This window comes from Poecile atricapillus, chromosome 9 (genome assembly GCF_030490865.1).
Source record: "Poecile atricapillus isolate bPoeAtr1 chromosome 9, bPoeAtr1.hap1, whole genome shotgun sequence".
Taxonomy (NCBI): Eukaryota; Metazoa; Chordata; class Aves; order Passeriformes; family Paridae; genus Poecile; species Poecile atricapillus.
Genome location: NC_081257.1, coordinates 5,338,352 through 5,351,208, shown reverse-complemented (window position 1 = coordinate 5,351,208; position 12,857 = coordinate 5,338,352). Strand labels below are relative to the sequence as shown.

The window sequence follows — 12,857 nt, the reverse complement described above, 5'->3', positions numbered from 1 at the left end:
CACTGCATTTCAAAAGACTTTTCATTGTAACTATAACCTGTATGTTTCAATGTGCTTAAGCCTTAAAGTACCTATAACCTTGAAGGAAATGGTTACAGTTTCAGGTAACAATGTAGTTCTGTCCTAGCCATTAAATGCAAACCTACTGACTGCTTGCTACACAAATTTAAGACAGGCCCAGGGACACAGAGCGGCTTCAAGCTGGAAGGACCCATGACAAAGGCCAAGCAGGGAAATCATTTCCCAGGCTTTCCACCCAACACTGAGGTTGTAACACCTGACAACCTACAGGGCACTGCTCCTCCTACATGAAGGCAACAAGGGGAGAGGGCAAAGTTTCCCTGAATATTTTTCTTCTGGCTGTACTACCAAGCAGTGCCGCAGCACGGGACTCCAGAGAACACTAAAATTGCCCAAGCAGTGACACCTCCCACATTTCTGCCCCTCCTGACTGGTGAGAAGGTTGAGGAATCCGGATTCAACTGGAATTTACAGTAGAATCAAATGAGAAATACCTATTGCTGGGTTTTGTTTTCCATCAACACAAGGGGAAAACCACCCACACAGACCTTAAACCAAAGTCTGATGCTTACAAAGTTCCTGCCTGACCATTCCTCTCTGTCCCAACTGAACAAAGGTTTGTTCCCCTTACAGACAGATCCTTTAGAAACACATCAGAAGAATCAAATCACATTAATTGTGATCTTATTCCGTTTTCTTGTAATTTGGGAACTAAATGATCAATAATTGAGCCCGTGTCATAAAGATACTTCCTGGTTTTGCCTTCACTGGCCTGGAAAAGTCAAAGCTCCAAGTCTGCCAGTGGAAGAGCTTCCCAACACTGTTCCCAAAGGAATGGCAGGAAGAGCTGTGGGGGACACTCCAACAGCTGCTGAACTGCTGCCCAGGCCACACAGACTCCCAAGATCTCACATGTGAACAGAGCAGTTCTGATCAACGTCCTCCATTTTCAGCAGTTCCAATAAAGACAAATTCTACTTGAAAACTATCTACTGCATCCTTACCAAGCTGCTGTGTTTCTCACATTTTAAAGTTTAGCTGACAGAAGATTACTACACTGAGAAGGACCCTGATTTCCTGATATGTGGAAAAAGAAAGAAAATTTCTCAACATGACAAGGATTAAACAGCTGCTTGGTTTCAGGGAAAAGCAGCAGTACATTAAGAAGAGTCTGATTTCAAAGTTTTCTTACATTAATCAAAATAACTTATAACTATGTTCAAAGTTAAGAACTACTCTTCTACTTTTAGCATATTCCAATTATGGTTTGATTTGTGATGGCAGTGAAATGAGCTTTTCAAGTAGAATCCATTGTTCGGTTCTTCCCACCGGATAATTTGCTGCTAGGTGCTGCCTGCAACTTATCATCAATCAACAAAAATGTCAACAGAGTGGCAGGATTAAGGATCTTCTACAGAATCAGCACTTCTGCATCCCTGCTTTGTCTCAGAAGGCCATGACTGGATATTTGAGTTGCTACACAAGAAAAACACAAGCGTTGCTTGATTTTGGAGCTGCCATTTTTCAAAAATTGTCCCAAATCATCAAGGACATAACACTTGAAGAGCAATTCCCCTTCTTCCTCTAGGCAGCTGCTAGAAACAAACCAATCCTTCTGCTCAAGAGCAAGCAAAGGTTATTTTTGCTATAAATTAAAGATAAATGTACCCTGCTAGAACACTTCACCCAGAAGAGTCAGAGCCAGACAGAGAGATGAGCTTTTATCACAGTTATTTCAGCACAGGTGCTGTATACATCAGATAGGACTTAAAATCTTCAAGCCATTTCAGATAATTAAATTAGGTATTTTATTTTAAGTGTGTCTTTGCTCATAATAAGAATTTAATACTCTACTAAAAGATTACTGAAGATGCACTTTTTTTTTTAATTTGATATTGTTTGGGGATTTTTTACAACAGCAATTGTGGAAATTTCAACACCAGGGAGGGTCACTAATAAAAACAAGCTTCATTTCTAGATTAAATCTGTCTAGCCTGTATTCCTCAGAACCAAAATTTGTTTGTTCACTGATACTGAAGGCCCATGGAGAATTCCACATGGAGACTTCCCCCACAGACATCCACCTAGGGATGTCTCCACATTTTAAGCAACTGGGCTTCTTTCAAAGAAATAAACCATCTTACAAGGTTAAAAAGAACTATATTTTAGCCATTTTATTCAAAACATACGAAGCTTTAACACAAACATATAAAGATTTTCTGTGATATATTTATTTGGATACAATTCAAAGGGTATCAAAGAAATTCTTTCCCATTACTCAGCTGCTTAAAAAATAACCTTTTTTATACGAGGTAGCAAGGCAAGAGTTCTACACCATGAAATGAGCAACACAAAGTATAAAAACACACATTTAAAAATTATAAACAGAAACTAAATTTCAGTACTACACCTAAATTTACCAGTTTTATGGCAAAAACAAGAAAAAATCCTCGATCTAAAAATAATCTAAATTTGTGTTACTTTTAGTTTTGCCAGGAGAATTAAGGAAGGGAGGGGGAAGATATGGGAGAAGCCTGAAGAACTTTTCTGTTAGAAAGCTCAGCTGGAAGGCAGGTGCAGGTCTGTGCTTACCTCCAGCAGAAAGGGTAGCTGTGCTGGAAGGTGGTGCTGTGGATCAGCCGGCCCTTCTCCTTCAGCCATCTGATGATGTGCTTATCTGCATCCTAAAAACATGGATTTTCCTTGGAACACACGTTTCACTCAGTAAGCTACTACAGGATTTGTCTCAGATACTCAAATTATTTTTAAAAAATACTATGCATAGCCCAGCATTTACATACACACACTGAAAGTTTCTATCAAGTTTATACATTTCCTGCAGGGGCACTGTAAAACACTAAATTTGCAAAGTTATTTGCTCTCCAAACTCTGTTTATTTACAGTGTCTTCAATGTGTCTCTGCTATCTAGGTAAATTAAAATTCATAAATTAAAGCATCAGTCCTTTTTTACCCTTAACTCTCTTTCCACATACATACAACTGTGTGTAAAATTCAAATTTTCTGAAGCACCAGTACAAGCTAGAACCACATTATTTAATATCCTAATGATTGAGTCTTATAATTTTGTGGCAGGAAATCACATAGTGCTTTTTACCTAATATTTAAACATCCTGATACCACATTCCTCTAAAGTGACTAAATTTCAGAATTTGAAGCATATTTCACAATACCTCACTAACTAACAGGGATTTACATGCTAAGGTGGAAGTGAAAGCTCTATATTTTTAAAAAAAGCTGATAATTTAAGACAATCTACTGAACATACACGTGTCAATATGACATTAAGGAAAAAAATACACAAATATCTACAAGTGAAAAATTCAGTATCCTAAGAAAATTTTCCAAGAGCCTTAAATTCAGATTTCCACCAGCAAGAAGCTAAACATGGTGCCTCCAGTGTCCTTTTATTTGCCTTAATGCATAAAGCAGGAAGGAGAGATAGCTGATTGAATCCTCAACTTAATTGAAAAAGACTTTAAAATCTTGTATTGCATTTGTTTACAGGAACATGCTTTGCTATCAAACTGTACCAGCAGGCTAAAAGCAATTTGTTTTCTCAGGACATGGAATTTAAGAGACACTCCCTGCTAGGGATTGTAGACAGATTTGTATCTGGAGCAATGTGGAGTTCCTGTGGGTTCCTTTTCCAGGGATTCTCCTGCATGGATTGACAAGTAAATTCCCACTGCAACACAGCCCACAAGTGGAGGAAATAACTGGGTTTCTCCCTTCTGGTGGGTCACGTTACATTAACTGGCTGGGAGAAACTTAATGATGGGAATGCAGAGTCATCCAGAGGTGAGGGGAGGCCCTGCACATGTGCCTGGAGACTCTGGACATGACATTTCTGTCAGGAAAAAGCACAGAGTGAGAGTGTCTCTAGAATAGCTGCAAACAGGATACTCCTCTGCCTTCTCACTACAGATTTAAAAAGCTTAACTTTTATCTCAACTTTTTTCTCAGCTGCCTAATAAACAATTCCAACCTTGTTGCCAATGTTAAAACATATTTTAATTTATCCAGATACCAGTCACACACTGAAAACAAACCCACCTAGGGAAAGAAAAGAAAGCTTCTACCATATATAAAATGTATCTTGAATAAAGTAGTAATTTACTGTCTCCAAGCTCACTGACCTTCACATACTGCCCAGCAAAGTCAGCCACTTCTGCTGTGAAGCAGCCTGATGCATCAACAGGACACACAGGCACAGAGTCCTTCTGAATGATATTAAAATCCATGCAGACTCTGTAATCATCCTGCAAAAGAGACAAGCACCAAGCTGTAAGAATACAAAACACTGGGTAAAATATCCACCCCTTGAAACAGAAATTAGGCTTTAAACAGAAAATATGATGACTAGACAAGAATAGCCAAATATTCAGTCTTCGTTAATCCCAAATACTTAGGAGAAAGTCCTGCTTTATAGGACTGTAGCTTTATTCATGCAGAAGATTATGATTTCTTCAGACTCTCACCTACTAGTACAGGGGATATGTGCATGTTTTCCTATGGACATCAATGCATATACACATACATGTATTTTATGTGCCTGAGTACACAGTTCATGCAACCATTTTATGGCAAAAGAATTGCCAACCACTCCATCCTGCTCCTGTCCCAGGCAGAGCCTCAATCTGCCCAGCTCTCCAGCCAACACTGCATTTTTCAGAAGGCAGGTTGTTTTAATCAATCTACTTCTGGCATTTCATATAAGCAATCCCATTTTCTGAATATCTTAATGATACAAAGCCTTTAAACCTGTATTTCTCAATCTTTTTTGGCCTATAGGCAATGCTACTGACCAAGAACCACACATGGACAACATCATGGGTTTTTTTCCTGGCCAGTCTCCACTTAAATTTTTAATTTCCTGTAGCAATAAGAAGAAAAAAAAGAAAAAAAGAAAAAAAAAACAAGAGAGAGAGAGTTGCTTCAGACTTTCCTGAACATGACAAAACAATAATGGCATCAAAAACAAGATTAAAACAAAAATAGTAGGGGGATAGAAAAGTTCAGAGTTTAAGTCTGAAGTCACAGTAAAGCTGTATCTTAGCCAGGTACAGTGATGGCTTACAGGATACACAGCAGCTGTTTCACAGGAGCTCCATCTAAAGCACCCTCTCAGCCTGCCCAAGGACACCTCACCAGAACCAGCGTGTAAATACACATTTCATAGGCCAGGGCTCCACAGCTCCCTGAATTCTCCTTCCCTGACCCTAACCAACACAGCTCTGGAGTACCAGGGCAGGGCTTGCATGTCCTTTGTGGCCTCATCCTGTCCCTTCAGTCCTTCCCACTATCCATCCCCGTGGCTCCCAGCTCCCCAAGCCAGACCTGTTACATTTTACAAGGATGAAACTCATCCATAGACAGGGAAGTTGGCTACTTCATGAATCAAAGCTTTACACATAGAAACAACAAATCCCTCCAGCTCCAGCACTGCCAGCAGAGCACAGAAAGCACCATACAATTTATTCACCCTGCACTTGGTCACCCAGCTCCTGCAGCCAAGACACCACTGGGATAAGCCCCTTTATTGCTGAGGGACTGGGAGCCGTGGGGTTCAATACACAGGCCAGATGACAGAGCTGATGTCAGCCCTGATTTGGCAGTGAGCTGTTAAAGGCTTTGAAGCAACAGCCAGCACAGACTACAAAGCCTGGCATGCTCACAGCCCTGCTAAGGCAGCACAACAAGCCTTCCCCTGGGCAGCACCTCGCTCAAGAGGTGCTTCAGCTCCACTTGCAGCGCTGCTGCAGCCAAGGGTACACAAAGGGCTTTGCTGCTCTGCCTTTCTGCAGTCAGCTCCCTGCTTCTGAACAACTTGAACCTGAATGGAAGCTCTCCAGACTCAGCTGCCATTTGATTTAATAAAGATTTCCTTCAGTAACCGCAAGGCAAGAATGTATTCAGGCACATAAAAGGAGTCCACAAGTGCTAAGCTCAACTAAAAGCTAAGACTGACATCAGTTTTTTTCCAGGGTAGGAGTTACAGTGGTCGATCTTGTACTTCAAAATCCCTCAAAAGATTAGACACAGAAGTCATAGTACACAAAATTAATAAGTGGAAGTTATTCAACAGCTCATTTGTGAGAGATCAAAAGCTTTTTAGTGTGAAATTTTAACAAAACAACAGAAACATGAAGTCAAATGTTCACCTTCGGCCTATCTTAGCAAAAACCAGCATCACTTTTGCCAAAAATGTCAGGTACTGAAAAAAAAGTGCATCAGTAACAGATCTATGAAACTTGTGTGTCACAGTCTGAGCAGGCACTAGAAGTACTGCAAATTAAAAATTTGTATGCAAATTCAAGTGTTACTAAAGCTTTTTAAGTTGACTGCAGGTACATCTACATATGACGAAATGCCTGAGCAGATAAATTTTAGTGTCATGTTAATCTAGAGGTACAGTGAGTTTACAGCATTTTTAATACAGGTTTGTCTTGTTCTGTGAGCTTTAATTTTGATCTCTTTTGAACTGAAATAATAGAGCGCTCTGATATGGTATGGCAGCTTGTATTTGGCAAAGGCATCACATAAGACAATGAAACTACATCCAGAACTAAATGAAGGTGAATTTTTACTTTCAATTTTTTTGGAGGATACATTGCTGAGCTATCAGCAACACAGAACATGTATCAGTATGTATGATTTCAAACAAACACATAAATAACTAAACCCCCAACTTACCAACTTTATTTATCAAAGGGATTCACTTATATTGATGGCAAGGAACAGAGACAAGACTTGAGGCTTGTTGTGAAGGACTGTGCTCTATTTCTTCTCCTCTGACCATCCTGGTCCAGTTATTCCTTTTCTATTCACCTTCAACTCAACAGGAAGGTGCAGAGGAGCCAATTAACCAGGAAGACAATCCTGTCTGCCATGAAGCATCTCCCTTCTATCATCTAAGCCTGTCTAAAGGCCAACACACAATACCAACAGTATTCTACCCAGAGCCTACTGTATAATAATGAAATCCTGAGCCTACACCAGGACCTCCATGAGCTTTTCTGAAATAATCTGGGGGCTGTCAAAACTGAATTACATGCACCCCAAAAAGAAGGCAACAGCATTAAGTGCAACATATACTGTGCACTTCTGAAGTCAGCACAGCCCGTTGACTTAGGCCCCTGCACCAAATGTTATCTACTCAAACCTCCCCTGGAGACTGCAAGGTTTTGTTTATGATGTCTGTGAACTTTTTCCTCACACAATGTTTTATGTATTTTTTTTTCTTTGTGAAGCATTTAACTGTTTCTCTCAGGTAATCACTGATTTCCCAGGAGAGAGAGAGAGAAAAATATTTTTTCCTCTGTGTTTACAAAACTTAATGAGCTTATTAAAAAATTTTAAATAAAAGAGGGCAGATAATCTTAGCTCTAAGAGGTCAGTCAACCTTTCCAACAAGCTGTTTCCAACAAGTTTAACAGGACTGTGCAAATACACAAAACCACTCTTAGAGCAGCCCAGGGAAAGCTTCATCCAGAGCTCCTTCCCTGCTGGCAGCCTCTTCCTTTCCTTCCCTCTGTCTCCCACAGGAAGAGCTCCCAACTCTAAACCAACTCTCACCCCTCTGGAACATCCAAGATTCATCTCCAGGGAAGAGTCTGAGGAGCAGAAGTGTGACAGGATTTACCCTCCTGAGGACACTTGACCAGCCACCACCATTTTCTTTATTAACTGCTAACAAAGCCCACTCTAATTTTCTTTATTCGGAGCTATATTAAGCTGGAACAGCTTTTCATATCAGTGATCATCCTGACAAGGGAAACACCACCACAATGGATGTACCCTTCAGAAAAATGCAGGGGAAAAAAGGATGGAAGAAGATGGGCTATTTCACATGAATACAAAGAGGCCTGTTGCTAATGCCAAGTTTCTCTGGAAATTATGACAGAGCTTGTGGTCCAGGGATTGCTAATTGCTAGGCACTGCAAGTTTTTTGAGGGCATCTTTGGATAACGGCTGAAGACAGGACACTCTACAAAAAGCACAATGAGCCTAAACTAGTGCATTTAATTCAAGTGTCTAAAAACTGAAATTATTAAATCCATGACAAATTATTCCCCTTAGCCTTAAAAAAGAACAGACTGAGGGAAAGGGACAATAAAGACAGAAAAAAAAAAGAATGAAGTGCAACAAAATCCTTTCACACCAAGGGATAAAGTCTCAGGACAAAAGCAGTGAAAGCATTTTCTCATTCTCTATAAGCCCAGAGAGTAATGAAATTGAAACGCTGAAGAGGGGCAGTGTGCTGAGTAGAACTGCTGTTCCCAACCAAAATTATCACTTAGCAAAGCCTGTTTTCACTGCCAGTGCCACAGATCAGCCCTTCTCAAAGCTCTAACTTCAGACTCTGAGAAAAGCTGAGCTCAATGACATTCAAAAGATACAGTGGTGAGTTCAGCTCATGCACACCACAACACAAACCAAAGCCAGGGACACAAAAATCTCCAGTCTAGCACAGCACCAAGTGGAAGAGCTCATTAGAAAACAAAGCTACATGATATTCTTACACCTTTAAGCAGTAAATGGGAAGACTGTTTAACATCAATCACCCTGAGAGAGTCCTCAGGACCTGGAAAGCCAAGCAATGTGTGCCAGCCAAAAATCAGCATTACAGATGTGTAGTTCACACTTACAGCACCAAAATAGGGAGCCTGATGGACAACTCCTGTGCCTTCCTCCTCCTTCACATAACCATCCACTACCACAGTAAAGGCACCTTTTTCTTTGCACTGTAACACAAAAATATGGGTTTACATAGGTATATATTTACACACATACAGAAAAACAGTTGTTCAGAACCTGGCAGATCCACGAGCCGCACAAAAGAGGAAAGAACTGCATCAAAAATCAGTGACACAGTAAAATGTGACATCCCTAACATGACTTAATGACTTCCCATAGCCCAGACACCTGTGTACTTCATTTAAAGAGTGTCAAGTGTGATTAAATCTCACACCTCTCCAGAAGGCCTCCAAGTCAATTACTCTTCAAGCCACAGATCTTCACACAGTTCTGTGCTTAACAGACTGCAAATCAATACACTCCTGAACGTGAGGACACAACCAAGAAAAGTACACAAGTTTCTCTCCATTTTTGCATGTCCCCTATACCTCTGAATTTAAAAAAAAAAAAAAAAAGGTTGCTTTTATAGTCTCACATTTTCTTTATTTCCTTCAGGGAACAAGAGCATGGTAAAAACCAACTGAAAACAGAGAGGAGAGAAAATCCAGAAAAAATTTGCTAAGAAAAGATATGTCAATTTTCAGTGTGTTCAGTACAGAGATAATGAAAAATAAAGGCTTATTTACTACTCCTTAAAACAAAAATAGCAAAAAAAAAACAACTACTGCAGTCACAGCTGAACCAAATATGTTACAAAATATTAGGTCTGGCTTGTTCTGAAGGGAGTTATTTTGAGATAAGATCTTCATTCTAAATAAAAAATTGTAGATGCCCCATCTGCTCCTTAGAAATACAGCAGGACTCACAAAATTTATCCATTCCAAACCTCAGATGCACGGTCCAATTTTTCAGATTCAGCTGTGCTTGACTTTCCTCTAGAAATATCAGACCTTGCTCACTACAGAGGTTTTCCCACCTTTGCTGACTCCTGCACATCTTTCAGAACAGAAAGTGTCACAAATGACCAAATCCCTTACAGGAGTTCACAGCTGCCTGGCCAGCAGTGCTGTATCTCTCCTCCTTGAAAAACGTCATCAGTTCTTAATCAGATTTAAAAAAAAAAAAAAAATAGAAAAATTCTCCATGCACTCTCCTATTGCTACATATTATTTTATCATCTATGATGTCAGACCTAATGCAGTGCTTAAAAGCTGCATCTTTTTAATCTGATACATTGGGAGGTTTTTAACAAAAGCTTTTAACTCTTCAGTGAGACACATGACATGTCTCTGGTTGTTATCCAAAGTCAGTTGTTCCCTTGTGAAGACAAAGCTTCTGGACTTAGGAGGTAGACAACACTCACCAGATGAGAAAATGAGAGAATGTCTGTTAATATGTATTTATTAATATGTACTGAAGTTCCCCTGCAATCTGAAATCAAACTTCTATTTATCATCCAGTGTTTACTCTGAGTATATTTAAAACATAAAGGAAAATATTTAGCAAAAATATTTAGTGAAAAAAGACACTGTTTTTCAAACTTTCACTAGGATTTTAAGGTATTTTAATAAGATGTGAACCTGGAGATTGTTATTAGAACCTAAGATCTTTTTATAATATAAACAAGGAATACTCAGAATGAATTTTATTTTTGTCCTTATATCCTGTATCAAACATCAAACTGGTTCATCTTACCTGAATAAAATATTCAAAGAGTGGTTTGTATTTCTTGCCTTTAAGAACAATACCAGGAAACCTGAAGAGAAATATTTACAAGAACATAAATTAACAACTTGAAAACTGCCTTTTTTCCTATCTCCTTCTTCACCTCCCTGACAGAATTTGATTTCAGAAGATGAAAAGAATTTCCTTAACTTTACTTCCCACCTCTGTGGTAACTTAGAGAAAAAACCATGTCTTTTCATGCATCTCTGCTATCAGTCAACAACTTGTACCTGATGGACTTCAATCAAACAATCAATGTAAATTAACAAAGGAATTAAGCATTAATGACAAGCTCGTTATGGTAAAGCTGGGCAAGAACCTGCTGGGTGAAGCACAATATTAATAAAAACAAAGCTCTAAAACTTTAGCATGTCAAAGAGAACCAAATAATGATCCAAAACACCTGAAGTTTTATGTACGGAAGACTGTGACACAGGGTACTGCAGCCTGTAAAGCTCAGATGCTTCATTCCTTATTCTAAAACTGGGTATCCAAACTCTCCACAGGCATCTCAGGGAATGATCCAACATAGACAAGACTGGCTGAGGAAAACCAGCTGAGCCAGACCCGTAATGTGAGGCAGAGATGGAGCCTGCAGGTCTGGCTCCCTTCAGGCTTTTGACAGCAGCTGACAAAGGCAGTGATTAGGTTGGGATTTGCAGCTCAGAACTCTCCCAAAAGTGCTTAAATCGTCCAATTTCAGGGGGAAAATCCAGCTAAAACATAACTTAATCTAATAGATGGGCTGGCTCTCTGACTGTGTCCCAGCTGTGGTCTCTCCCTACTCTGTCCTTGATCTACAACTTCCAAACAATGGTCAAACCATAAAACACTTGACTCCTTCAAAGTGGGGGACTCTTCAAAGCTGTTTCACTGCACAGGAAGGACCTGGAGCAGCATTTACTGCCAAGTTCAAGAGCACGACCCCTCAACTCAGCACACACAATATCCTCTAGGAACAGGGGAGATTTCTATTTTAAGCCTCAGCTTTGCAGATGTTTTATATGTTTTTATATTACAAACAGCCTTAGGAATGTTTGAGGTGCTTAATCAGGATCAGATGAGAGAAAAGCAGCCCAGTGGTCAGCTACACAGACATGGGAATGGTCACACACAGAATGTGAAGCACTAGAACTGGCTTCAAAAAACAAAAAAAAAAGTAGCTATATTCTTATTTAAGACAAGTCAGAGAAAGGTAAAGGTTGAGGATCACATTCCTGATTTTCATTTTGGGATCTGAAATACTTTGTGTGTTAAAGTCCTGAACTTCAGGTTGAAAATTTGTGCAATGGTGCCTTCTTGTGACCTAAGTCATAGTAATAAGACTTGTTTAAAATCACTTCAGCAATCCTTCACTCTCAGGAGATCAGAAATCTCTGGTTTGGATTCCTTAGAATCCAGAAAGAGACAACAAGGGAAAAAACAGTGTGAAGAAATTAAATGCTTAATATACCAAAGGATTGAAATCTGTCACAAGGGGAGGGAAATGCTCATCACATCCTATCTACCACTGCTAAAAAAAAACAAGAAGCCACTCGATGGCCAAAACCAGGGTAATACACCCAGACCAAGCCACTGAGTGCAAAGCAGCCACTTCTGGGGACTTCAGACACCAAATATTTCCAATCAGACCATTCCCTGACCTCAGCCTGATGCCTGGTATAGATTAAGTTACATCAATTTCTCCCTCAAGAGCCTGACTGCTTTAGAATTTAAAAGTGAGCTAAAGGAAGAAAAAGGTTAAGAGCAGAAGTTAAGAGCAGAGTGGTGAAGTTCATTTCCATGAACTTAAGATACTCACAGATCTAAATCTTTCACAGATCCATTCTACTACCAGCTACCTTTTAATTGTCTCACATTTCACATTTGAGAAAATTAATTATTACATAAAAGAAAAAATGGAGCATGACCAAAACCAGAAAAGAAATCAGCTTGAAAAGAGACCATAGCACGAATACAAAAATAATTAAAATATACTGCTCTGCAATGAGATTTGCTAGCAGCCTTATAGATAGGCAGAGGTTAAAAAAAAGAAAATTAAAAAAATAATCATAGATTGGAGGGGATGAGTGGTGGTGTTAGAAATACCATTAGTCAGGGACATAAATAGAACACCTGAAATGTGTATGACTGCCTTAAAGAACAGGTTCTTCACATTCCTGATGAAGATACACATCAAAAAAAGACCAAAATGTTCTGTGCATTCCTGGATATAGAATGACTGCAGCCACACTGAAGTTAAATTTGTAAAATTGGAAGTATTGTATTAAAAGAAGAATTTGGAAACAAAAGTCAACACATCAACAAATTTAATATACAGGTTAGCTTGCTTCTTTTTTCAGCCTAAAGCAAATGTATTAAAAAATATGCAACAAAATAAAATGGCTGTGATAGAAGACTTAGTTTTTAGACACTCTGAACAAGTTTAAGAAGACCAAAAAGGAACAGAGTA

At 39.2% G+C, this 12,857-nt stretch overlaps 1 protein-coding gene across 2 annotated transcripts in view; it reads right to left on the bottom strand.

Annotated features, from left to right (window-relative positions):
- Positions 1-12,857, bottom strand: part of IARS1 (isoleucyl-tRNA synthetase 1) — a 91,059-nt gene that overhangs the window by 56,790 nt on the left and 21,412 nt on the right. For both annotated transcript variants that reach the window (XM_058845512.1, XM_058845513.1), the window contains exons 10-13: positions 10,376-10,436; positions 8,692-8,787; positions 4,180-4,302; positions 2,614-2,705 (exon numbers count right to left, since the gene is read on the bottom strand). In XM_058845512.1, coding sequence (XP_058701495.1) covers positions 2,614-2,705; positions 4,180-4,302; positions 8,692-8,787; positions 10,376-10,436 — 372 coding nt within the window. The remainder of the gene's footprint in view (positions 1-2,613; positions 2,706-4,179; positions 4,303-8,691; positions 8,788-10,375; positions 10,437-12,857) is intronic.